Source organism: Trichosurus vulpecula, chromosome 5 (genome assembly GCF_011100635.1).
Source record: "Trichosurus vulpecula isolate mTriVul1 chromosome 5, mTriVul1.pri, whole genome shotgun sequence".
Classification (NCBI taxonomy): domain Eukaryota; kingdom Metazoa; phylum Chordata; class Mammalia; order Diprotodontia; family Phalangeridae; genus Trichosurus; species Trichosurus vulpecula.
Window position 1 is genome coordinate 202,951,080 of NC_050577.1, and position 26,787 is coordinate 202,977,866.

Here is a 26,787-nt window from a genome sequence, read left to right on the forward strand (position 1 = left end):
GCTAGCAGCTGTTGCTGAGGTGTAAGACCCAACAAAACCAGCAACAAGAGCTGCCAACACAGGTTCTTTTGATCTGCTTTACTAAGGAAAGCAACATTAAGGGGTTAACAATCTTACTTTAATCCAACATACAAATATCATTCACTCATTTCAGGGGAAAAAGCCAGCACCCCGAGCCTCAGAGGAAATACAAACAAATTACAAACATACACAATATAAACAGGCTAAATCACAATTCATAGTTACCAGGAAAGCATCAACATCTGGGTTCATGAGCTGGCGAGCATTTGACAATGACTTGCCCAGAGTCACATGCCACTCTTCCAGTGAGTGAGAGCCCCAAAGGAGAATGCCAACCTCTGAGTTTATATATCATGTTCAGGGTCAAAGGTGAATCATGCATGCGACTCACCCACGTGACCTAAAAGTGTCACAAACCTGGGACTCAAACCCATGCAAACCAGGCCTTCTTTTAAGGCACGGAGGTCATCAAAGACTCTTAATTTAATCAAAGAAACAAAGGCCAAGCTCTGAAAGGGCACTTGATTAAATAAGTGCTAAAAGCCCGCCTTAATTACTGATACAGCTGTGAATCCTGATTTTTTTTTTGGAGGGGGGAAGGTAAGACAATTGGAGTAAAGTGAATTGCCCAAGGTCACACAGCTAGTAAGTGTCAAATGTCTGAGGCTGGATTTGAACTCAGGTCCTACTGACTCCAGGGCCAGTGCTCTACTCTCTGCACCACCTAATGGCCCCTGAACCCTGATTTCTTGACTCAGCTGGATTGTGGTTAGGCTGGACAGAAGCTGGGGATGATAGTTCCTCCAGTGTAATCAAATCCACAGGGATGGCATATACTGGGGGAAGAAAAGATTGGGTAACATTCTTTTAAAGTAATGCTGATTTCTTTTGTTTTTACGTCATTGTTTCTAATATATGCCTTTCCCACTCCTCCCATACAACGAACAGTCCACTTATTTTTTTCCTAATGATTTCTAAATTTTGTCATTTTCATCTTTTTAATTAATTTATTTGTTTTTAGTTTTCAACATTCACTTCCATAAGTTTTAAATTTTCTCCTCCTCCCTCTCCAAGATGGCATGCTATCTGATATGGGCTCTAACATACATTCCTATTAAACATATTTTCACATTAGTCATGTTGCATAGAAGAATTATAATGAATAGGAGAAACCATAAGAAAGAAAAACAAAACAAAACAAAAAAGAAAATAGTCTGCTTCTGACTCCATAGTTCTTTCTCTGGATGTGGATAGCATTTTCCATCATGAGTCCTTTGGAATTGTTTTAGGTCCTTGCATTGCTGAGAAGGGCTAAGTCTATCAAAATCAGTCATCGCACATTGTGATGAATAGTCCACTTATAACAAATTAGTATTAAAAGAGAAAAAAAATAGTACAAGCAAATTAATCAACACACAACTGACTGTGTGTGTAGTGTTCCCTAAACGTAGTCCTCCACCTCTACTATGAAGGAGGGAGTTACATTTTCTCCTCTCTTCTCTGGGGCCAAGGTTGGTCATTATAATTACAGTTTTCAGTTTTGTTTTTGTTTGGTTTGAAATAACAGTTACAATTGTTATTTCTAGTTACAGTGTTGCAGACATTCTCACAGTTTTGTTTGCCTGGTTTTGCTTATTTCCCTTTGTAAATCTTCCCCTACTTCTTGGAATTCTTTATTCATATTTATCGTTCTTGTGGTACAGTAACATTCCCTTGCCTTCATACGCCACAGTTTCGTCCTTCTCTAGTCAAGTAGATATCTTCTTTGCTATTGTTGTCGTTAATTCTTTGCTATCACAAAAAAAATGTTTCTTTGAATATTTTGATGTAAATGGGAATTTTTCTTTAATCACCTTGGGGAACATGTCTAAGGTAATTGGGTAAGATATTTTAGTCAGGTTTTTTAAAAATATAATTCTAAATTACTTGAAGAATGCTGTATTCATCCTCAACTAGTCTGATAGACCAGTATCTTTGGTGGTTTCTCTCTTGTGCTCTTGTACAGTGGGGCTATAGCATTTAGGACCTATGCCGGAGAGTCCAAAGGATAACCCTGCTGCAGCATATCTGACCCTCCTGACCTGCCTTCATTTCCTCTCCAGACCTTTTAGGACAGGTGTTCTGAACTTCACTAAACATCACGGTACTCTGGGAATAACACTGGACTGGGGATTAGGATTCCTTGAGTGTGACCTTGAGCAAGATATTTAACCTTGCTGATCCTCCTTCTTCTGAGAATGATAATACAGATCTCGAAGAGTGGTTATGAGGACCAAATGAAATGATGTGTTTGAAAATGCTTTGGAAAAATGTGTAAGGTATACCAACACAAAATGTTCTCAATAATGAACTGAACTAAAGGCAGGGTGGGAGTGGGGTAGGTATTCTGGCCTTTAAAAAGCCAGCATCCATATGGAGAAGGCAGACATGTGGACCATGCTAATGATTCTTGAGATCTCACAGCTTTGTGATGACAGAATCTATCTCGTTATGGCATTGGCTGTTACTTGAGATCTGGGTATCTGCAAGTATTATACCTGTTGTAAGAGAGATTGGTCTGAACAGCTGGCATCCAGGGAGATAAGGAGCCTTGAAGGAAAGAAACTTTTCTATATCCACCCTTTTCATTTTTAACACTAGTGATTTGGTTTTCTTCTTTTCTAAAAAAAAAAAATCAAATTAACCAATGATTTATCTATTTTATTGTTTTTTTAACCAACTGCTAGTTGTATTTATTAATTCAATTTTTTTCACACTCAATTTTATTAATCTCACCTTTACTTTTTAGAATTATGCTTAAATCAAATCAATCAACAGACATTTGTTAAATACCTATTATGTGCCGGGAACTGGGGAAAACAAAGATAAAAATCAAACATTTCATGCCCTCAGGGAGCTTATGTTCCTATCAGGGGAAGTGGAGAAGACAACATGTACACTAAAGATATATTCAAAATAAGTTATAATAATTTGCAGGGAGGAGGACAGTAGCTGCTGGGAGGATCAGAAAGAGCTTCATGTAAAATGTGCTATTTGAAATGAGTTCTGAAGGAAATAATGGATTCTAGGAGACAGAGGTGAGAAAAGAGCCCATTTCAAGCATGGAGACGGCCAGTGTAAAAGTATGGAGAAGAAAAAAAGGAGGGCCAGCTAGATGGCCCAGTGAGTAGAACACCAGCCCTGGAGTCAGGAGGACCTGAGTTCAAATCTGGCCTTAGACACTTGACACACTTACTAGCTGTGTGACCTTGGGTAAGTCACTTAACCCCAATTGCCCTGCCTATCATTCTAAAAAAAAAGTATGGAGAAGGGGGATAGAGACATAGAGAGAAGCAGTGGTGGGATTCAGCCAGTTTGCACTGGTTCTGTAGTACTGGTACCTAATTTTAGATTTCGTTCGGTTGTTAGCAGGGTCAGGGCCTGCGCCTGCCGAGTCAGTGGCAGCAGCACCTTGGCTCGGTTAGGTTAATTTATTTGAATCCTACCACTGGAGAGAAGGCCCATCTTCTTTGACTTTAGATGTGGGGAGGGGATGGTCTAACAAAGTCAGAGAAGTAGTTAAGCCAAATTAAAGGAGGTTTTTTTGTTGTTGTTGTTGTTTTAGGGTTGGGTTTTTTTTTGGAGGCAGTCAGAGTTAAGTGACTTGCCCAGGGTCACACAGCTAGTAAATGTCTGAGGCTGATTTTGAATTCAGGTCTTCCTGACTCCAGGGACAGTGCTGTACCCACCTTGCTGTCTCATTGAAGGGTTTTAAAAGCCAAACATATTTATATTTGATCCTAAAGATAATAGGGAGCCATTAGCGTTTATTGATCAGGAGAGCAAAAAGTCAGACTTACTCTTTAGAAAAATAATTTTAGCAGCTGTGTGGAGGACGATTGGAGTAGGGAGATTTTTGAGGCAGGAGAACAATTAGGATGCTGTTGTAATAGTCCAGGCAAATGGTGATGATGATTCCCTGAACTAGAGTCTGTGAGTCAATAAACATTTAAGCGCCTACTATGCAGGCACTGTGCAAAGTGCTAGGGATACAAAGAAAGACAAAAGACAGTCCCAGCACTCAAAGAGCTCACCATATGGTGGGGGACAGTGACACATGACTACGTACAAACAGGCTATGTATATTTCCTACAGATGAGGAAACAGGGAAATAAGCAACAGAAGGGATTGGAGAAAACTTCCTGCAGGGATTTTAGCTGGGGCTTGAAGGAAGCTGGGGAAGCCAGGAGGTGGAGATGAGTGGGGAAGAAGGAAGTTGTAGGCATGGGAGACAGCTGGAGAAAATGGCCTGGGCTGGGAGATGGAGCATCTTGTTCAAGGAATAGCAAGACCAGTGTCAATGAGAGAGACAGAGAGAGAGAGAGAGAGAGACAGAGACAGAGACAGAGAGACAGAGAGAAAGAGAGAGAGAGACAGAGAGACAGAGACAGAGAGATAGAGAAAGACAGAGAGATGGGGGGGGTGCGGTGCTGGGGTGGGGAGAGGTGAGATGAGGTGTAAGAAGACTGGAAAGGTGAGAGGCAGGGCAGGTTATGAAGGGCTTTAAAGTCCAAACAGAGCATGTTCTATTTTATCTTGGAGGTGAGCGGGGAGCCACTGGAGTTTACTGAGAGGGACCGGGGTAGAGGAGGGAATGGTCAGACCTGAGCTTTGACAGTTGAGGTGCAGAATGGACTGGGAAGAGACTTGTGGAAGACAGGTCAACCAGCAGGTTATTGTAAGGGTCCCGGGGTGAGATCAGAGTGGTGGCAGCATTGGAGGGAAGAGGGCATATGTGAGAGATGGGATGGTTGTAAAAGATGTTGTGGAGATAGAAAGGACAAGATTTGGCTACAGAATATGTGGGGGTGATGCTGAGGTTACAATTCTGGGTGACTGGAAGGGTAGATGTATCTAATTTCCTTTACTAGATTATAAATTCTATATGAGCAGGTGCTGTTTCTCCTTCTTTGTATTCCTTACAGAACCCAACTCCATGCCTTACACATAATATTCAATACATTTTTAATGAAGGCATATGTCAGAGAATAGCATCACTAACAGTTGTTTTACATACCACCTGGTGGAACCTAGAACACAGATTCCTAATACACTGTGTTACGCACCTAGAGGTCAAATGCATGCAGAGGCCAAGTGGACATTTATACTGCAATGCTATTGGACAGATTTGTACTAGGTAGAACCAGGCATGTTTTGTGACCTGGAAACTCTGTTTAGTGTCCTGGCAGGAAGAGAATTTGCTTGGCCTGCCTCAGTCCTTCCTATTGTATTGCAGATTATATGCTAGGTAAGATTTTTGTTGTTGTTGTTCAGCCATGTCCAGCTCCTCTTAATGACCCCATTTGGGGTTTTCTTGGCAAAGATGCTGGAATGGTTTGCCATTTCCTTCTCCAGCTCATTTTACAGATGAGGAAACTGAGGCAAAGAAAGTTAAGTGACTTATCCAAGGTAACACTGTTGGTAAGTGTCTGAGGCCAGATTTGAAGTCAGGAAGCTGTGTCTTCCTGACTCCAGGCCTAGCAATCTACCTAACTACAGGTTGGGTGAGATACAGTGTATAAATAAGGCTTGGTGCTTGTCCTCAAGGAGCACATGGAATGACAACACCACAAACCCCTTTAACACAATATTATGCTATCAATGTATTAGAGAGTTACAAAAGAAATGCTATGTGAGGTCTGGGAGAAAAGGCAGTCATCAGTTTGAAGAAGGGGCAGGGAATTAGGGAAAGCTGCCCAAAGGAGGCAGCACTTAAAGATGGGCTTTAAAGTAGTGGTAGTGATTTAATACATAAATAAGAGAAAGGAAGAGGAAGGAAATAAGTATTTATGTAGTGCCTACTACATGCCAGGCTAAGGGCTTTTACCAATATTGTGTCATCTGAGCCTCACAACAGCCTTGCACAGTAAGTGCTATTATTTAATAATAGAGGAAACTGAGGCAAACACAGGTTAAGTGACTTGCCCAGGGTCACACAGCTAGTAAGTCTGTGAGGCTGGATTTGAACTCAGGTCCTCCTGATTCCAGACCCAGCACTCTATCTTCTGTGCCTCTAGCTATGGTAGAAAGCATTCTAGGTATAGGGAATAGATTCAACCAAGCCATGGGGTGTGAGAATGCAGCATGTGTTTGAGGGTCATAGGGTTGTCAAGTTTGTTTAAAGCGTGGAGAAGAAAATAATGTGAAATAAATTTGTAAAGGCGTAATGGTGCCAAGTTGGAAAGGGCTTTGGATTCCAGGCAGAGTTGAAACCATTCATTAGGCAATAGTTGTTCCTGAAGATTTTGGAGCAGAGGAGTGAGTCAACTGACCAGACCTAGTTAATTCAATTCAGGTCAATAAACTATTAGCACTGTGGCTACTGTGTATAGGCACTGGAGAGACAAAGACAGAAACAATTCCTGCTCTCAAGGAGATTAGTCAGTCAACAAGCATACATTAAGTGCCTACTATGTGTCGGACACTGTGCCAATGCTCGGGGCGGGGGGGGGGTACAAAGAAACTACAAAGCAAATACAAATTCTCTGCCCTCAAGATGCTCACAATCTAATGGGGGAGACCCCATAAACAACTGTACACTTACAACATATACAAAGGATCAATTGGAAATAACCGACAGAGAGAAAACACTAGCATTACAGGGGGTTAGGAAAGGAAAGAAAACATAGCGAAAACATCAAATATCCTACTATTACATCCCAAGATAATACAGAGTACTTCTAAGAAGGAGAGAGTGTTAATAACTGGGGAATCAGAAAAGGCTTGCTTAGAGGGTAGCACCTAGATAGAAATGGGGAAGTTCGATGGAAGGATGGGTTTTGCGGGGGAGGGGTATGAGAGTTCCATTTTGAACGTATCAAACTTGGAATGTTGATGGATTATCCAACTGTGATGTAGGGCTGGAGCCAATGCATAGAAAAAAGTCTTTACATGAGGAAGTTTATTCTCTCAGAGATATGAAAGTTAGAGGGATGAGTTTGAGTGAAAAAAGGTCTACCCAAGAGACCGGCCCTCTGGAGCAGGGTGGGGCTGGAGTGGATCTCAAGGGCCAGCCCTCTGACAGTGTGTTCTGTCCTCTGGCAGAACATTACATAGGGAGGGGCAGGAGGCAGACGTAGAACCCCTCCTGTCAGGCTGATTTGAAAACCACAGTAACCAAGCTTCCCAAGGGTAGAGTTGAACTCTGTGTTGAGAGAAGGGCAATCCCAGGAGGACTCTCCATTTTTTTTTTTTTTGATGTGGGTCCAGGTCATTATGCTACTTATCCTCTTTTGCCATAGGGCTGTGACTTGGCAGACTGGTTTGTCAACACTCAATAAATAGTACACCTGTAAATTAAGTAATCCTAGTTTAACTGTGCCAAATGAGTATGGGCACTATTTTAAGACTTGGGTCCTCACTCCCGAGGCAGATACAACCTTGGCTCTCCACAATCCTGACTATTTATTGCTTTTCTTCAATGTACTGAGCAAAAGAAGCTGAAAAGATCATGTGATGGTCTCTGCTTCTCAGAGTCTCAATTTTCCTCATCTATGAAATGGACATCATAATCCTTGCATTACCCACCACACAGGATTATTGTGAGGGAACTATAGTACTCTATATCAATATGACCTATTCTTCCTACAGGTACTTGTGTAAGTGGTTCTGGTATTACACAGAGAGCAAGCCACATATCTGACTAGGTGGATGAGTGAGGATGGGTTTCAGTGGGGGAAACTTCACAGCTAAAACACAAACTTTCTACCTTGGGGATAAGCTCTCTGAGCTCTGGTATGACCCATGACTGGGGTCAAGGACCTCACTCACAATCAAAAACCAGATTTTGTAGGACAATCTCAAGGTGTGTGTGTGTGTGTGTGTGTGTGTGTGTGTGTGTGTTTGTGAAACTCAAATTTTATAGGACACAAATATTTTTATTGGTCAATCCTTGTATTTTACTTGGGAGCTAGATCATTCTCAGCCATAGAAAGATGAGGTAGCTGATGCTTTGGGAGGCACCGAGATTTCCTTAAAAGTACATGGAGCAAGAAATCAGGCGAGGGACTCCCAGCCCCACCCTTCTTCCCCACCCTTACACACCCATCATGGCTAATCTATCACCTGGTTACCTGAGCCTTATATTAACTGTCTTTTTACCTGGGAGTGGGTCATGTTTCTTTTGAATGTTTTAGCAGGGATAAGCTATTTCCCTGTGATGTTAGCAGTCATTTAGGGTGTGGGGTTTACTGTGTTCTTTTTTTCCTTCTTCCTTACCTAGAGCTCCCCATTTCATTTGCCCTAGAGCCTTGTTCCCCAGAAACATTCCTCCTGTCCTGAGCTTGTTTGACCTGTTTCTAACAACCAGCCAACCAGAAGAGACCCTCCCTGGGAAAGGAATGCATCTGTACCATGACTTACTTCCCATCATCCGTCACAAATGTGAAGGTGATTTTGATGTCTGGGAATCAAACTCTCAGGCCTAGATTCCCAGCTGGGATGCCCACACCTGGTAATGAAAGCCCACATTTGACCTTATCCTTGTAGAGGAAAGAAGGAGAAGTGTTAGAGCTGTAAGTTTTACTTGCTAATTAGATATAATCTAGTTCTTAGGCCTAATCCCACTATCTCTTTGGAAATTCACTTTACCTTAGATGGAATACCAGAATCCAAACAGTAGTGATAGTATTATAATTATTATTAGCCCCCTCAAAAGCCCAACCTTTCATGTTCTTTGAGGGGGGTGGTTAAGAAAGGGCAACAGCAAAGTAAAGGAAGGCCAGCTGGGGTGATGCGTAGCAGGAACTCTTCACACTGTTAGCTTGCTAATTGTCAAGGCCTGGCAGGAACCCGGAATGGTGAATTGGGCAAGCACCTCAGCCAGCAGGATGAAACTGCTGCTATAAATCTGTGAGATACCTTGAATTTTCTTCAATTTTTTTCTCGGTGTCTCATGAAGTCATTAGCTCCTGTCTGATCCATTCTAATTTTCAGGGACTTTGTGGCTTGGGCAACAAATCTCTTGTGCCAAGCTGTTTCTAATTCTTTCTTCCATATTTCTCATTTATTTTCCAATTTTCCTTCTAGCATTCTCATTTCATTTATAAAAACATTTTAAATTCTTTTTTTTTAAATCAATTGCTTTATGTCTTCTGGAAATTCTAGAATTTGTATCCAAACTGCTTTTTTTTTTTTTTTTGAGGTTTTGCTTGTAGATATTTTGAAGTCATTCTCAAGTTTCTGTCTTGAGTGTCCCTGTCACCATAGTAGTTTTTTATGGTGGGATTCTTTTTATGATTGGTTATTCTTTCAGCCTACTTCCTGACTTCTGACTGTTTTTTGGGGCCAGGCTCTGAGTGCTTCTGGAGGTGATGTCTAGGCTGGTCCTCCTGATGCTTTCTTAAGGTATTGAGTGTTACGTTACTCTAGCTGCTCTCAGGCTAGCTCAGGCTGGGGACCTTCAAGCTTTCACTGTTCCCAAAGTGCTTTGATCCATTGATGTGCTACCCTGGACTGAGCACTGCAAGTTGACCTGGTTTGGGGTCTGAGCAACAGGCTTATGGGATTGCCTTCTTTGGAGTTGCAGTAGACTGCTACTGGACTCAGCCACTATTCGCCACCTGGGAAGTTCTGCTGGTTCAAAGAGGCAGAACTATAGACTTCTCTTTGGTCTGGGATTTCTGCCCTAGTTATTCCTTTGCAGACTTCAGACTGGGCTAACTATTCTCCTTCTAGGTTCTCAGCCACATAACCACATGAACTTGTTCCTTCCTCAGTACACTAAGGACATGCAATCACTCTTTACCCAAGAACAGACACCTGGGTACAGGTATACTACTCACTCTGTCCTGAATCTGGGACCCCAAACTGAGTAGTGAGGAACAAAGCTGACAGCTGGCACCAGTTCCTGAACCCTTCCTGAGGTCACAGTGCCTCAGGACATCATCTTACCCTGTAGTCCACCTTCAGTAGCTAGGCACTGGAATGTTCTGTCCATTTCCTGGTCAGATCCTGTTCTCAGTGTCCACAAACCTCTCTATGCCAACCTGGGCCAAAAAAGTGATTTGCTCTGCTTTTTTTCTTGCATTTCCTCATCAGCATTCCGTCTGGTGCACTTTCCAGATGTTTGGGGAGTTTTGTGAGAGGTAGCTTGCCATATATCTTGCTATTCTACCATCTTGACTGCACTTTCAAAATTGCTCCTTTAATTCTAAGAAATAGACAGAACGTTATAAGGCTGCAATGAGGTTTCAGGCTAACTCTATTTGAAACAGTCTGGATCACCTTGATTCAGAGGACAGCACGTGTTTAATACATCACAACAAATCAGAAATACCAATACTTAAGAAGCTTAGTGGATAGAGAGCTTGTTTTGCACTGAGGAAGAACTGGGTTCAAGATCCACCTCTGCCATATCTGCCAGTATGACCTTGAACAAGTCATCTAACTTCTTAATGTCTCAGGCAATTCTGAGACTTTAAGCTACAGAAAAAGTGCCCCCCTTTTTTTTTTCTTGGTGGAAGCAAGGTCCTTACTAGGAGCTTCCTACACAGGTGAACACCAGTCTAATTCATCAATAAACATTTATTAAGTGTCTGGTCTGTATCAGGCACTGTACTAAGTGCTGGTACAAAAAGGCAAAAGACAGTGCCTGTCCTCAAGGAGCTTACACTGTAATGGGGGAGGCAACATGCAAATAAATATATACAAATAAACTTTATGCAGGTTAAATAAGAAATAGTTAACAGAGGGAAGGCACTAGAATTATGAGGGGTTGGGGAAGGTTTGCTGTAACAGATGGGATTTTAGTTGGGACTTAAAGGAAGCTAGGGCAACTAGGTGACACATTGGACAGAGTGCTGGACCTGGAGTCAGGAAGACTCATCTTCCTGAGTTCAAATCTAACTTCAGACACTTTGGGCAAATCACTTCACCCTGTTTGCCTCAGTTTCCTCATCTGTAAAATGAGCTGGAGAAGGAGATTGCAAACCACGCCAGTTTCTTTGCCAAGAAGAATTACACATGACTGAAAAAATGACTGACCAACAACAACAAAAAAAGGAAGGTAGGGAGATAAATAGAATCGAAGGGAAAGAACATTCTAGTCATGGGAGACAACCAACCTGGAGCTGAGAGGTGGAGTGCCTTGTTTGTGGAACAGGCCAGTGTCACTGGGTGGAACATGACGTGGTGGAGAGTAAGGTGTAAGAAGACTGCATCCGGGCCCTCTCTCCCCAAAAAAGAAATACGAATACTCTACCTGTCAGAAATGCCTTTGTACAAAAGGCACTTACTACTAAAACAGGCAAACCATGAGTGTGAATAAAATGAAATGAAGATATTAATATTTGCATTATGCACCAAAAACATGTCACCAAAAAAATTCAGAAACAGATGTCACCACTTAAAGGCAAGGACTTCATATTCCTTTTTGTTAGTGATACCCTCAGCTCCAAATTTCACAAGGACATAGTGCCGACCTGTAGAGGATGATGATTGATGATGATGATGATAACAACAATAATAAACAACTTCATGCCTGAGTCTAGACTAGGTAATATAAGAGAATAAATAAGTTTTTACTTAATACAAATTCCAGAAATTATACCGTTATTTGGTATATAAAACAGGTGACAAAGAGTACAGATATCACCAATGATTTTGAAAAGGAGATAGACATGCTTAGAGTGGAATTCCAAAAAACCCCTTTTAGTTCAATAGCCTGAATCCAACTAACAGACTAAATATATTCAAAGAGAGTAACTTTTTTTTTTTGCATTTCCTATAATCCTCATGAATGAATACATTCTCCCACGGTATTTGACAAGAAGTATAAAGACATTTCAAGACTGTCACATGGAAGTATGTAGAGCAGCTACTTTCGCAGTAAGAACCATAGGAGGAAAAGTAGATTTATCAAGGGACTACCCCTTATGGACAGGTATCAAACATCACATTGCAGAAGAATAGAAAGGCATTGCTATCCACTTGGTACACACAACAGAAAATTTGAGCACTATGTTGCCCAATTAAAGGCAACAACAAAAGAAATTTGAAGAAAGGAGTCTGAAAGCAGTCTAAAAGCATATCAGAAATTCTCTGTTCCCCTTGTCAATAACTAAAAACAAAAGTCAAAAGATAAGGTGACAAAAGCAGTAATAGCAGTAAAAAAGCAAAATGAAGTTTTTATATCAATCAATTTTACTACATAGTTTTGAGAAATCAGAGGAAAGAGACGACTTCCCTGAAGGAGCTCCAGGGAAATTTCTGGTTGTTTATATGGTCACAAGAAGTCTATCACAACAAAAAAATGTGTGTTGGAACGAGAAACAGAAAAGCTTGTACACTTTTAATAAAATCAGTGAGAGAACAATTATGTTGAGGGAGATGACTGAAACCTTAGCTTCTCTGCAAAGCTAAAATGCTTCATGGGGTCACAGTGAATTACTAGCAAAGCACTTTATTAGATTCTTCTCCATCATTAGTCTTCAATATTAGATACCAACTTTCTTTGGAAAGTTTTTTTTTCTTTGAAAGTTTTCTGTTTTCTTTCATTAATCTGTCCCTCCCTCTATCAAATTTAGCAAATTTTTTAAAAAGAAAAGAAAAAGAAAGCCTTCGCTATAGAAATACATAGTCCAGCAAAACAAATCCCCACATTTGCAATTTCCAAAAATGCATGCTTCTTAGTGCATTGTAAATTCATCATTTCTCTGGGTAGCATATTTCATTTTCATTCTTTTGGACTCCTGGTTTATTACTGCACTGATCAGAATCTTAAATCTTTCAAAGTTGTTTTCTTTTTAATAATGTTATCATGGTATAAATTTTTCTCCTAGTTCTGCTCACTTGATTCAGCATTAGTTGACAGAGGTCTTCTTAGTTTCCTGTGAATCTCTCCATTTTATCATTTCTTAAGGTGCAATAATATTCCATTATGTGTGTATACCACAATTTATTTAGTCATTCCTCAGTTTCCAATTTTTAGCTGCTACAAGAATGAGCTGCTAGAAATATTTTGGTAATATAGATCCTTTCCCTCTTTTTTTGATTTCTTTGGGACATATGTATCTCACCTTGCCTAGCAGATCATATATCTGTTATCAAAAGATTAAAACATCAGCCAGTTCTCCAAATATACACTGACATGTTTATGTACCAAGACAAAAAAAATCACAAGTTGTATCATTCAAAAATCTAGAAACACAATGAAAACAATATATTGCCTAAGGATTAAAAAGGTTGTCTTAGGATGTAAGAGCAAATTATTCAGTGACTATTGAACACAGTGTCTCAAAGTGCTGTTTATATTTAGAAACAAATGAGATAAGACCGGTAAAGCACTTTGTAAGCCTTAAAAGCTCTGTATAAATGTTAGCTATTCTGAGCTTTTGTTATCATTTATGCTAGCTTTGTTGATTACTGCAAAGCCTTCGACTCATGCTACATTTGATAGCTAAGGTAAACTGAGAGACAAAGTTCCAAGTATGACCAATTTATTAGTTAGGCTAGCAGTAACCAATAAATTGGGCCATTGGCCTCTCTCAATGGCCAAAGACCTTGAGTGACCCTGACAGGGTCTTTTATAACAATTAGTATGATGACAGCAAAATCTCAAGCAGTATAACTGTGTTCTTCTGACTGGCTATCAAATGACATAGTCAGAACTGAGACCTCCCCTTCTGCAGGTCCCCTTACCCACAGCCAAAAAATGTGCCTTGAGTCACCAGGCAAAAGTTCTCAGGTGATGGGAGTAGTCTTCAGGTGATAGAAGTTTAAATTGTTGAAATTTGACCTTTTGGGTTAATCAGGTTTCCTGGGAAAATGGGTGATGGGTGAGGTTACAAAGGTGGAGGTAATTACAAGACGAAAGTTTTTAGCCAGGTTTCTCCAGGATGTGGGTATTGGGTGAAGTTTACCAGAAGAAGGAATCAGGAAAGTGAATATTAAATGTAGCTTGACTAATCCTTAAAAATAGAATTAAAATCAATTTTCAGTTTTACACTCACGGCTTATTCATCTTCTGAATGTATATGGAATAGCCCTGGACTTTGTGATCTATGCAGATTATGGTAGGAAATGGTAGAAACCAACATAGCATTGAGGGCTAGACAATTTTAACACCTATTGGATATCTAGCAAGACATGACCTGGTGGCTATATATCAGAAGCTTACAATATTTCATAAACAAATCCTCATGCTCCAAATTCAGACCTCAAAATATCCTGTATAATTTAATGTACTATACTAAAGTACTAGTGTTCTAGTACAGTACCAGAGTAAGTTTGATCCAACATCAGACTATGGCCTATAATTGTCCAGACGTAAAATTGGGTCATAACAATTTAAGAACAAACATCTAATAGATGTTACCACACCGAATACCCAGAATCTTCAAGCTACATGGAATAAAATACTTTCATAACAGAGAACCAACAGAATGTATCAAAAGAATATACAAATAGGATGGGTCCCTGTTGTCCTATCTACTATCAGAGTTGTTACAAGGATGCTTTTGTGAGCCTTCAGGGGATGAGCTTATGTTATAATACTTTTATTCAACTACCAAAAGTACTTATCCTGGGCAGTGTTACGTTAAATATAAAAGAATAATGACAGGATAGAGACTTATTCTGGGTCCCTTTCTATCTGAACCTCATTGAAGTTAGGTTAATTTTTCTTTAAAAGATATTAAAACTCTACTCAAAATTTGATTATCTGAGGGAACTAAAGGCTCGAGCCATTGATGCCAGGATGCTGGCCGAGAACAAAATAATCACAAGGAACTACAGGTGTTCTCTGTTGCCTGGCTGGTGGAAAACAATGGGCATTTCAGTCAAGGAAGCTTTACCTGGCTGAATCAACCCAAGGTGTCCTCAATGCCTACTTTTGAATATTCTTCTGCTGTGACTATATAAATCTTCTGTCAACTGATCTCTGAGGATTTCATCCTTTTGTTGTTCAGTCACTCGGGCATGTCCAATTTTTTGACCCCTGATGGGGTCAAATATGTTGGAGTGGTTTACCATTTTCTTCTCCAGTACAATAAGCAAACAGAAGTTAAGTGACTTTCCCAGGGTCACACAGCTAGTGAATGTCTGAGCTCACATTTGAACTCACTTCTTCCTGACTCCAGGTCCAGTGCTCTATTCACTGAGCCATCTAGCTGCCTCTATTGAATATTCATCCTATTGAACATTAAAACAACCAGGAACTGTGTTGAATGATGCCCCACCTAAAATATCCATAAGAGATATTCCCTAGTTAATAATAAATGGATGAGTTAATGATTTGGGCAGTTCTTAAGGGAGGAAACCTAGACTATCTATGGCCATATGAAAAGATGCCTGAAATCATTAAAAATTAGAGAAATGCAAATTTTGAGGTTCTATTTCACACCCATCAGTTTAGTAAAGATGACTAAAAGAAAATGACAAATGTTGGAGAGTCTGTGGGAAAATAGGCACATTGATACACAGCTGGTGCAGTGATGAATGGGTCCAACCATTCTGGAAAGCACTTGGGAATTATGCACAAAAACAATGCATGCTCTTTGATCCAGTGATACCACTCTTATGCCTATACCCCCAAAGAGATAAAGAAAGAGAAAAAGGTCCTATATGCACAGAAATATTTATGGGAGCTATATTTGTCATGGCAATTGGGCAATGGCTAAATAAATTATAGTATATGACTTAATGCAATACTGTTGGTCTATAAGAAATGTGGGAAAAGATAGTTTCAGAGAGACATGGAAAGACTTGTTATGAACTGATATTGAGTAAAGTACACATAACCAGATCAATTTATACTATAAGACTAACATGATAATATCTTGAAAGTTAAGAACTATGACCAACTAATGATCTACCATAATTCCAGAGGACTGATAAAGAAGAATGCTTATCTACCTCATGACAGAGAGTTAATGAACCAATATGAGAGTATATTTTGCTTGACTCTGCTTACAGGGGTCCTTCCTTCCTTCCTTTCTTCCTTCCTTCCTTCCTTCCTTCCTTCCTTCCTTCCTTCCTTCCTTCCTTCCTTCCTGTGAGTAGGGAAATGTGGGAGGAGAAAAAAGAAAAAAAGACTTTTTCATAAATTAATAAAATAAACTTGAAGAAAAGATGGGAACAAAACTATGATAATAATTCACATGTATATAGTACTTCGTGTATATAAGGGTCATTATTCCCAACAGACTTGTGGCTCGAACCAGATTAAAATGTAACTGGGAAATATTTGAGAAAAATAAATAAAAATATAATCAAATATAGATAATATTAATATGTAGTTTTCTAATATGTGGTATTTAGCCTGCAGGGAGCCTTATGTATGGTTTAATGGCCTATTTGAATTTGACAGTACTGGTGTAAATGGCCAGAAAAATAAAGAAATATAAAGTTCAAAAAGATGAATTAACTTGCCCAATATTACACAGTTTGGAGGTTTTAGAGGTGGGGCCACAATAATGTCTTTATTTACCAAATACCTTTTATGTATATGCATTTCTAGGTTGTGTCTTCTAGTAGTGCATGTATAGCTGTCCATATAGCTTTATCTATCTATATATATCTATACGCACATTTGCATGTATGTGTGTGTACGTGTATCTATTACTCCTTGAATGTATTGCTCATTGCCAGTTATCAGTTACCAGAGATCAGCTAGGTAGCACAGCAAATAGAAAATTGGACCTGTAGTCAGAAAGACTTGAGCTCAAATTCAGCCTTACTAGCTGTGTGACCCTGGGCAAGCCACTTAACTTTTTCTGCCTCAGTTTCCACATCTGTAAAAAAGAGACAGTAATAGCACCTGCCGCCTAGGGTTGTTATGAAGATAAAATGATACACTATTCATTAAGTGTTTTGCAAGCCTCAAAGCTATATATAAACCCTAGATGTTATTATCTATGGGCTATGTACAGGTGGAATGTCAACTCTTTGATGGAGGCAACGTAGTATGGTGGAACAGACTTTGGACTTGGAATCAGAAGACTTGGGTTTGAATCCTGGCTCTGCCGCTTACTAGCTTGTGACTTTGGCAACTCATTCATCTTCTGTTAACCTTAGTTTCCTTGTCTATGGAGAAATGGGAATAGTAATAACTTGACTAGCTTCCTCCCAGGATGGTTGTGAGACTCCAGTGAGCTCTCATTTACACTAGAATATCTTTCTTGATTTTCACACCTTGAGAAGATCTTGATTATTTGCATTTCCCTATAGATGAGGAAGCTGTTTCAACAATCTGGCTAGCAGCTGTTGTGGGGGTAAAAGACCAACACAAGCCCAACAACAAGAATACTGCCAGCATAGGTTCTTTTGATCTGCTTTAGTAAGGAAAGCAATGTTAAGGGCTTAACAAGCTTACTTTAATCCGGCATACAAATACCATTCACTTAGTTCAGGGGAAAAAGCCAGCATCCTGACCTTTGGAGCAAAATACAAACAAAATACAAACATCGACAGACAGACCTTGTCTGATTCAAATCCTAATACATAGTTAGTTACCAGAGTCTAACAAAGTCCCAACATCCCGGTTACATGCTGGAGGGCTCTTAGCTACAGCTGCCCAGAGTCTCTGCATCAGTGCACCACCAAGAGTGAGAGCCCTGAGCAAATGGTTCTGTCTTCCTTTTTTTTTCATACAGTTTCAGATGTCATCAAATGTCATCTGAGTGACCAGAACTTAGGCTCCTATGATTGGCTCTGGAGTTAGCACCTCCCCTTAGGACCCTGGGAGCTTCACACCCACATAGGCTTAGCAGCTAGTAATTAGGGGTTTGGGGCAAACTTAGGAGCAAAGATCTAATCAGGCCTCCCTTAGCCCCACTTGGGGCCCCACCTTGGTTACCAATTCACACCCACATAGGTTTAGCACCTAATTGGGGTTTGGGCCTGGGGCTTAGCACCTGGTAAGACTCAAAGACAATTAATCATTTTAAAACAGTAAGAAAGTCCCAACTTAATTGATATTACACTCCACCCTTCCAGGTTCCATGGCAACTATGAATTGTATGTAGTCTGTCAATGTTTGTAATTTGTTTGTATTTACCTCTGAAGTTCAGGGTGCTGGCTTTTTCTCCTGAACTAAATGAATGGTATTTGTATGCTGAATTAAAGTAAGGTTGTTAACCCCCTAACGTTGCTTTCCTTAGTAAAGCAGATTAAAAGAACCTATGCTGGCAGTGTTCTTGTTGTTGGGCTTGTGTTGGTCTTTCACCCCCACAACAGCTGCTAGCCAGATTGTTGCAATATGGCATAACTCGGCAGGCTCTGCATTTTAAAAGGAAAGGATGGAGTTTTGGGGTACTTGGGTGGCTGAATGTTTCCCAGTTTTTGGATTGCTCTTTGTACTTGGGGTGGCTATGGTTCTGTGGAGCCCCAGGAGTAACAAAGGCCTGAAGCAAAACAGGCTGGTGGAAGTGCTGGGAGTGGTTTCCCAGGGGGCCAGAGCAGGGGCCCTGGGAGATAATCCCTTCTTCTGAGGGCTTGAGCTGATAAGCCTGCCTCTGGAAGACTGTGCTGAAAGAGTGAATGCCTTGAGATTATATTGTATGACAAATTTTGAAATAGGAGTGGAGGATAACCCTCCTGCAGAATCGACAGTAGGGGGAATCGCTGATGAGGAGAGAAAAGAAGCAGAAGATGGTGGCAAGGAAAACTGCCTACTTGAGAAGTTTGGAAAGGTGAGAGTTGTGAGCTGCCTGCATCAGGATTCCAGCAGAAGCCAGGAGAGGTCAGCCAGAGCTAAACAACCAGGAACCCAGGGGCTTGGAATTCAGCCCTGGGGTAAGATGGAAACTTTGCAGCAAGGGGCTAAGTGTGCCTTTCTGCTGCCTCCCCCTTGGGCTGCTTGGGATCCAGGAGGGAGGGGTGATTTGTTTATGGTGGGGTGGGGTAAGTGCCTTGGACCCCCAGAGACCCCACCCTTTTGGCTTTATCGCCCAGCCGCCCCTCAGGACTTGGAACCGGGGACTGGAATGTAATGGGGACAACACACCCCAGCAGAACTTTGTTTGGACTTTGGATGACAAGTGGAAGCCTGCAACAGCAGTTTGGGGAGAAGGAGACATTCCCAAGAAGAACCCTATTTGCTTTTTTGTTTGCCTTAGGACTTTACTAACTAAAGTATGCCCATGCCTGAGGGTACTGGAAAAAGCCTGCAATGGCAGTGTGATGCTCAAGAAGTACTTTATGAGTATGAGCTAAAGAGATTAACATGCTTTGACCTAGGGGTGGACATTTGAATTGTAAACAAATATTTGGGAACGGCACTGAATCATATGTTTTACTTTGTTGTGAATGATATATTTTAGTTTCCTCCGTGATTGGATGACAATGTACAATGCCTCTATTTTGTTCCAGGATCCATTGCTGTTTAGATTATGTATCCTGGAACAGAGGTGGAGTGAGTTGTCAGTCAAAATGAGCTCTTAGCACTCAGTTCAGCCAAGTGCCCTTGAAGAGTTTGGCCTTCGTTTCCTTGATTAGATTGGGAGTCCTTGGTGACCTCCTTGCCTCGGGGGAGGGCCTAGTTTACATGAGTTTAAGTGACATGTTTGGGACATCAGAGGCTTTTAGACCACGTGGATTTAAGTTGCCTCTTTGTGACAATTTTAGGTCACGTGGATGAGTCGCATGTGTGACTCACCCTTGACTCTGAAAAAGATATAAAACCAGGAGTTGGCAGTCTCTCTTTTGGAGCTCTTGCCCACAGCCATTGTGGCACTCATGACTCTGGGCCAGCCCTCGTTATGAGCTCCCGGGCTGAACTGAGATGTTGGTAACTATGAATTGTATTTGGTCTGTCTGTGGATGTTTGTAATTTGTTTGTATTTTGCTCTGAAGTTCAGGATGCTGGCTTTTTCCCCTGAACTAAGTGAATGGTATTTGTATGCTGGATTAAAGTAAGCTTGTTAACCCCTTAACATTGCTTTCCTTACTAAAGCAGATCAAAAGAACCTATGCTGGCAGTGTTCTTGTTGTTGGGCTTGTGTTGGTCTTTCACTCCCACAGCAGCTGCTAGCCAGATTGTTGAAACAGAAACTGAGTTTCAGAGAGGTTAAGTAACTTAACCAAGGTCACACAGCTAGGAAATGGCAAAGCTTGGATTCGAACCTGAGCCTTTTGATTCCAAGTCCCAAAACCCTTTCCACTATACTATGTTGCCTCCGTCAAATAGTTGCATTGATATAAATGTTAATTGGTATGATGATAATAACTGATATTCACATGGCCCTTTAAGGCTTGTGGAGTACTGTGCACAGATCATTTCATTTTATCCTTGCAACAGCCCCATGGGGTCAGTCCTATATCATTATTACCCTTTTACAATGAGGGAACTGAAATCCAGAGAGGCTGGGCCCTCATGACTCCTTCTATAGCTGGTAAGTGGCAAAGACAGAATGCAAATGCAGCTTTCTGCAGGCTCCAGTTTAAACTTGTCTCCCCCACTGCATCTTGCTGCTTCTCAGGATAACGATGATAGTGATGGAGACCAACGTCAGCTTCTAGGGCTCATTCTGACCTTTGATGAACATATTCAGAAGCTCTCTCTGGACAGGAGGGCATTAGGGCATTTTCCTCGGAATCCACAGGTAGCCTGCACCGTTTTGTTTTTTTTTAACAAATCAAGACTTGATTTATTTTTTAAAATTGTCTAGACTTAAGAAAATTATAAAGAAAAATTTAATCTAAATTAAACTTTTAAAAAACTTCATATATATATGTGTATATAGATTTGTATATATGTATGTATTTATATGTATATGTATGTATATGTACATATAGATTTTTTTTCTCCCTGAGAGCATAACCTGCACTTTTCTTTAGGAAGAAGGAGCAGTTCTGGCTGCTTAATTAGGTCTTATTATTCCCTACCTTATGTAAAAGCCCCCAGTTAATGTCTTAGTGTGCTCAGCTGAGCCTTTTCCGTTTGGATAGAAGTGTCTGCATGAACTCTGTGTGAGCGTGTGTACCTAGTAGTGATTTCAAGTTTGTTTTCTCAGTTCCTCTTGCCTTTGAGGCTTAATCTTTTGCCTTCCCTGGGATAGATCTTGTCACAAGTCCCCCAGCCAAGAGCCTGAAGGGTAGCTTCCAGCAGTATCCCAGCAGCTGGCTTCCTGATTTCCCATCACCCAGCAGCTTATAAATGTGTTTGATAAACATTAAACCCTGGCCCACCCACTCTGTACCTCCCTCAGCTCTAGACCCATCCAGCTGGGCATGACTGATTCTGAGCAGCGGAGAAGGGATTTCTATTTTGGATCCTAATGCCTCCTTGGCTTTCCTAAGGTGCAGCTGAGATGTTGAATGAAGTGGGGAAGCTCTTTCAGGAGAGAGGCTTAAGATGAGAAGGGGAATTACCTTGCTTTCCATCATTACCTTCCCTTTTTCTGCCTTTGACAACAATTAGCTCTGAGAAGGTTTGATCTGAAGTTATTTTTAGGACAGAAGTAGAGAAATCCATTTTCATCACACTTGGTCCTTGTCTAGGTCATGCTTCTGAAAGACAGTGTGCTTTAATGAGATGCAGATTCACATCCTATCACTGCTACTGATGGACATGCTGATCTTGAATAAATTGATCAGCCTCCTTGTTCCACAGTTTCATCAATAAATGTTTCAACAAACATTTATTAAGCCCCTACTATTATGCACAAGGTACTAGGGATACAAAGACTGAAACAAAACAGTCCCTGGCTTCAAAGACCTTTCATTCTACTGGAGGGAAACAATACATACTCTGCTAAATAAATACAAAATGTTGATAAAAAAATAAATACAAAGTCATTTCAGGAGTTAGAATATACTAACAACTGGCCAATATGGCAAGATTTCGTGTAGGAGGTAGCACTTGATTTAAATCCGGAAAGGAGCTAGGAATTCCAAGAGGTGGGAAAGGCATACATTCCAGGCCTGGGAGGGGGGGCGGATAACATAATGCAAAAACACAGAGGAGGAAGAAGGGATGCCATGCATGAGGAACAGCAAAAGGGCACTTTGGCTGGAAGGTAAAGTGTTAGGAGGCAGAATCATAAGTAACCAGCCTGGAAAGATAGGCCAGTGCCAGGTTGTGAAGGGCTTTAAATGCCAAACATTTGTAGTTTATCCTAGATACAATAGGGAGACACTATTTGTGACTGAAATTTCTTGAGCAGAAATGTCAGACACAGGAAGAATAGGCCTCAACACTCCCCACAGCTCCTACAAAATTAAAATGGAATAGAAAAATAAAAATATAATTTTTGTTGTTCAGTTGTTTTAGTCGTATCTGGCTCTTCATGACCCCATTTGGGGTTTTCTTGGCAAAGATACTGGAGTGGCTTGCCACCTCCTTCTCTAGCTCATTTTACAGATGAGCAAACTGAGGCAAACAGGTGACTTCTCCAGAGTCACATGAATAGTACGTGTCTGAGGCTAGATTTGAACTCAGGAAGATGAGTTTTCCTGACTCCAGGTCTGATGCCCTAGGGAAAAAGTACAGTAGAAAATAATGTTAATAAATGGTTTTCTAAGTCAATATGCAACCTTCCAGAATCCTTGTGTATGGTTTAGTGCAGGGGTGAGGAACCTGTAGCCTTGAGGCCACATGTGGCCAAGCATGGCCCTTTGACGGCATCTGAACTTCACTGAACAAATCTCCTTAAAAAAAGAATATGTTCTGTCAAAAGGCCAAACCCAAGAACTTAGAAGGACACATGTGGTTTTGAGGCCAAAGCTTCCCCATCCCTGTTTTAGTGGGTCTCCTTTCCATCTTGGGTTTGATACCACTGGTCTAAAGCAAGAGAATGACCTGTGCTTTAGAAATATCATTCTGGCAGCTGTATGGAAGATGAATTTGAGAGGAGGAGAGGTTGGAATCAGAAAGACCAATTAGGATGTTATTTCAGGAGTCCAAGTGAGAGGCGATAAGGGCTTGAACTACAGTGGCTTAATTATGAGTGGAGAGAAGGGGAATTGAGGGTGGGGAATTGGTAAGATTTGGCAGCTCATTGGAAATAGGGAGTGAATGAAAATGAAGAGTTGAAGGTGCCTCAGTTATTACAAACCTGTAGTTGGGTGATCGGAAAAATGGTGGTGCCTTTGACAGAAACATGGAAGTCAAGAGGAGGGGTGAGACTAACGGAGGGAAAATAATGAATTGTTTTCAACATTTGAGGAAGTTTTAGCAGGTGAGGTAGAAGAAATCGTTTCTGCAGGTGGTTTTTTTTCCAGGAACTTTGCAGAATGTTAATTGAGTTTTGAGGTTCTATTGACCTTTCTTATCATTCTGCTCCACAGGATACAGCAGTTGGAGAGAACTGGCCAAGGCTCTGGCTAACAGAAACATTCCTGCTGTGCATCCAGATCTCAAGTTCTATCATCCCCAGAGGCAGGACTTCAAGGTAAGTACAAGTGTTAGCTTAGGTCTCCTCTCCTCAGAGAGATCATATCTCTTCCCAGGTACCTGGGGCTTCCCTTGTCATTCCCCCAACCAGTGGGGAGACCTCTACTTTTTCACTCTCCTTCAGTAGAAGAGTGAAGAGGCAAGCATAGGCCTGAGCCCCTGGAAACTTTATATGCTTCATGAACATCTCCCATCTCGTTTGAGGAAGGCTGGTCAATCTTGTCCCCTGTTCACTCTGAAGCCCATGAATAGAGCTGGGGAAGGGTTTTCCCAGATTGACTTTAGCTTCCTTTAATAGAAATAGGACCAAATTTGAAATCAGAGGATCTAGGTTTGAATCCTACCTTTACCACTTACTAATTGTGTGACTTTGGTTAAATTGGGGCACGGGGGGGGGCGGGGGGGGAGAGAGAGAGAGAGAGAGAGAGAGAGAAGGGAAAGAGAGAAAAGAGATAGAAAGGGGATCTTGAGAGACAGAGAGAGAGAATTTATTAAGCATTTTCTGTGTCCCAAGCACTGTGCATAAGTACTTAGAATACAAATACAAAAAGAAAGACACTCACTTGTAATGGGGATTTGGTTTTTCTTGCTTTCTCAGTGGGATGGGGGAAAGTAGGTGGAAGAAAAATCTGATTTTTGTTTGAAAAGAAAAGAAAATTTAATTAAAAAAAATGAAAACAAAAGACAATCACTACCCTCAAGGAGCTTACATTCTTTTTTTTTTCCAAACCGAATCCATCATGTTTCTTTTTTTTTCCTTTAAATTTTTTCATTTATTTTTAGTTTACAACATTCAGTTCCACACGCTTTTGATTTTCAAATTTTCTCCCCTTCTCTCCCACCCCCCGTCCCCAAGATGGCCTATTAATTGTATTTTCACATTAGTCATGTTGCAAAGAAGAATTACAACCAATTAAATGAACCATGAGAAAGAAGAAACAAAACAAAAAAGAGAGAGAGCAAATGGTATGCTTCGACTTGCATTCAGACTCTGTAATTCTTTCTCTGGATGTGGATAGCATTTTCTATCATGAGCCTTTTGGAGTTGTCTGAGAACCTTGCATTGCTGAGAAGAACCAAGTCTATCACAGTTAGTCACTGCACAATGTGGCTGTAGCTATGCACAATGTTCTCCTGGTTCTGCTCACTTCATTCAGCATCAGTTTATATAAATCTTTCCAGGTTTTTCTGAAGTCTACCTGCCCATCATTTCTTACAGTAGTATAGTATTCCATTACATTCATATACCACCACTTGTTCAGCCATTCTCCAGTTGATGGACCTCCCCTCAATTTCCAGTTCTTTGCCACCAGAAAAAGAGCTGCTATAAATATTTTTTACATGTGGGTTGTTTTCCCATTTGTATGATCTCTTTGGGACACAGCCCTAGAAGTGGTATTGAAGGGTCAAATGCTATGCACATTTTTATAGCACTTTGGGCATAGTAAGGAGCTTGTGTTCTAATAGGGGTGGGGGGTTGCAGCATATAAAGACAGCACATAAGGGGAGCTGGAATTCTGGAAGGGGGGAAAAGTACCTTCATGAAAACAAAGATGGAGATGTCGTCTAGGGAGTCATGGACTGGGACAGCTTTGAAATGAGCGTGGCTGGCATGCATGTTTCCCTAAATGGAGACTCCAGAGAGGAAACCCCTAACTGAAGGAGGAGCTCATAGGGGCAGGTTGCCAACATGAGAAGGCCACTGGGGCAGAGGTGGAGAAATAATCTGGAGAGACATAGGTTGGGCTGCATTTGAAGAACTTAACCTCTTTGAAGCACCTAGGTGGCTTAGTGGTTAGACCACCAGGTGTGGAGTCAGGAACACTCCCCTTCCTGAGTTCAAATCCAGCCCCAGACACTTACTAATTGTGTGACCCTGGGCAAGCCACTTAGTCTGTTTGCCTCAATTTCCTCATCTGTAAAATGAGCTAGTGACAGAAATGGCAAACTGCTCCAGTAACTTTGCCAAGAAAACCCCAAATGGGGTCACAAGGAGTCAGACACATATGACTGAAACAATGACTGAACAACAGCAACCACCTCTCTGGGACTCAGTTTCCTCATTTTTTAAATGAAGGACTAGATGATTCACTGAGTTCCTGCAGGCTCTAATTCTTTGATCCTTTGGGGGTGGGGTGGGGAAGGTAAAGCAGGGTAGCAGAAAGAACAATCGATTCTTCTCACTGACACAGGAAGGATATTGATAGACTAGGGTATACACAGAGATGTGTGACCAAGGTGGCAAGTGGGTTAGAAACCATGCCATATGAAAACTAGTTAAGGAAACTGGTATGGTTAGCTTAGAGATGTTTAAATCTTATGTATTCCTTGCTTTTTTTTGTCTCTGCATCTCCACTGCCTAGGACAGTACTTGATATGTAGCGTCTTCAAATCTCTGCAGGCCATACTGTGGAAGAAAGATCAAACTTGTTCTCTCTGGCCTGAAGACAGAACTAGGAATAATGGGTAGAAAATTCAGAGAAGTACATTTTAGCTTTATATACGGAAAAAGTCTTGACAATTAGAGTTGTTGAAAAGTGAAATGGGCTTCTGTAAGAGCTTGGTGAATTCCCTCTTGCTGGAAGTCTACAATCAGAGAATGAGTGATAGGGATGTAACTGAGTAGATTCCCGTTTCATTATGAGTTGGACTAAACTACCTCTGAGGTCTCTTCCAACTTCGAAATTCTCTAATTCTAGATTGGGGAAGAAGGGAAATGTAGGAAATAGGAAGATATTTAACTTCTCTTCAGGGAGCTCAGCACGTAATTGGAGAAGGTAAACATGCACATAGGATCACCACATCCAAGATGGTAAGCACATAAAAAAGTTGCAAACCAGGCTACAATTAGAGTGATTTTTGTCATGGGCCTTAATGCTGAGATTTCCCTGAGGTTAGGAACTACGTCACTTTCTACATTCCACCAAAATGTCTAATTCGAGGCTCTGAGGACTTTGGGCACTTATTTGTTGTTCATTTGAATCACCAACTTCAGTAAAGCATGACCCTGAAGCTAAAGGCTTTAATCATCAACACTTCTTCCAAATCCTGCCTTTTTCTCACACCCTTCTCCCCTTCTTGCCTTATTTCTGCCATACTCACTGTTTTCCTTTTGGTTTTGTTCTCTGCTGTGATGGTGCTTGGTGGCCCAGGTCCAAGATCCAGACAGAGGTGGGGTCAGAAGTGAGAGCTACCAGCAATGGAACAAGCCTGTTCCCTGGATCTCAGAGGTGGGATGCTCATTGTGACATCTGAACTTTCCTGTCTCTTTTCTGTTCTTTTAAAAATAATTTTAGGGCAGAGGATAACAGAAGATGTTTCCTAGGCATTTTTGCATCATACAAAGTTGGGATTTTAGAGCTCAAAGACCTTAGACATGATGCAATCCAATCCTT

The 26,787-nt window shown here is 41.0% G+C and overlaps 1 protein-coding gene across 3 annotated transcripts in view; it reads left to right on the top strand.

The window, feature by feature from the left end:
* B4GALNT3 (beta-1,4-N-acetyl-galactosaminyltransferase 3) overlaps window positions 1-26,787 on the top strand; it is a 153,131-nt gene that overhangs the window by 87,867 nt on the left and 38,477 nt on the right. For all 3 annotated transcript variants that reach the window (XM_036760209.1, XM_036760207.1, XM_036760208.1), the window contains 2 exons: window positions 23,287-23,390; window positions 26,545-26,622. In XM_036760209.1, the coding sequence (XP_036616104.1) occupies window positions 23,287-23,390; window positions 26,545-26,622 (182 nt within the window). The remainder of the gene's footprint in view (window positions 1-23,286; window positions 23,391-26,544; window positions 26,623-26,787) is intronic.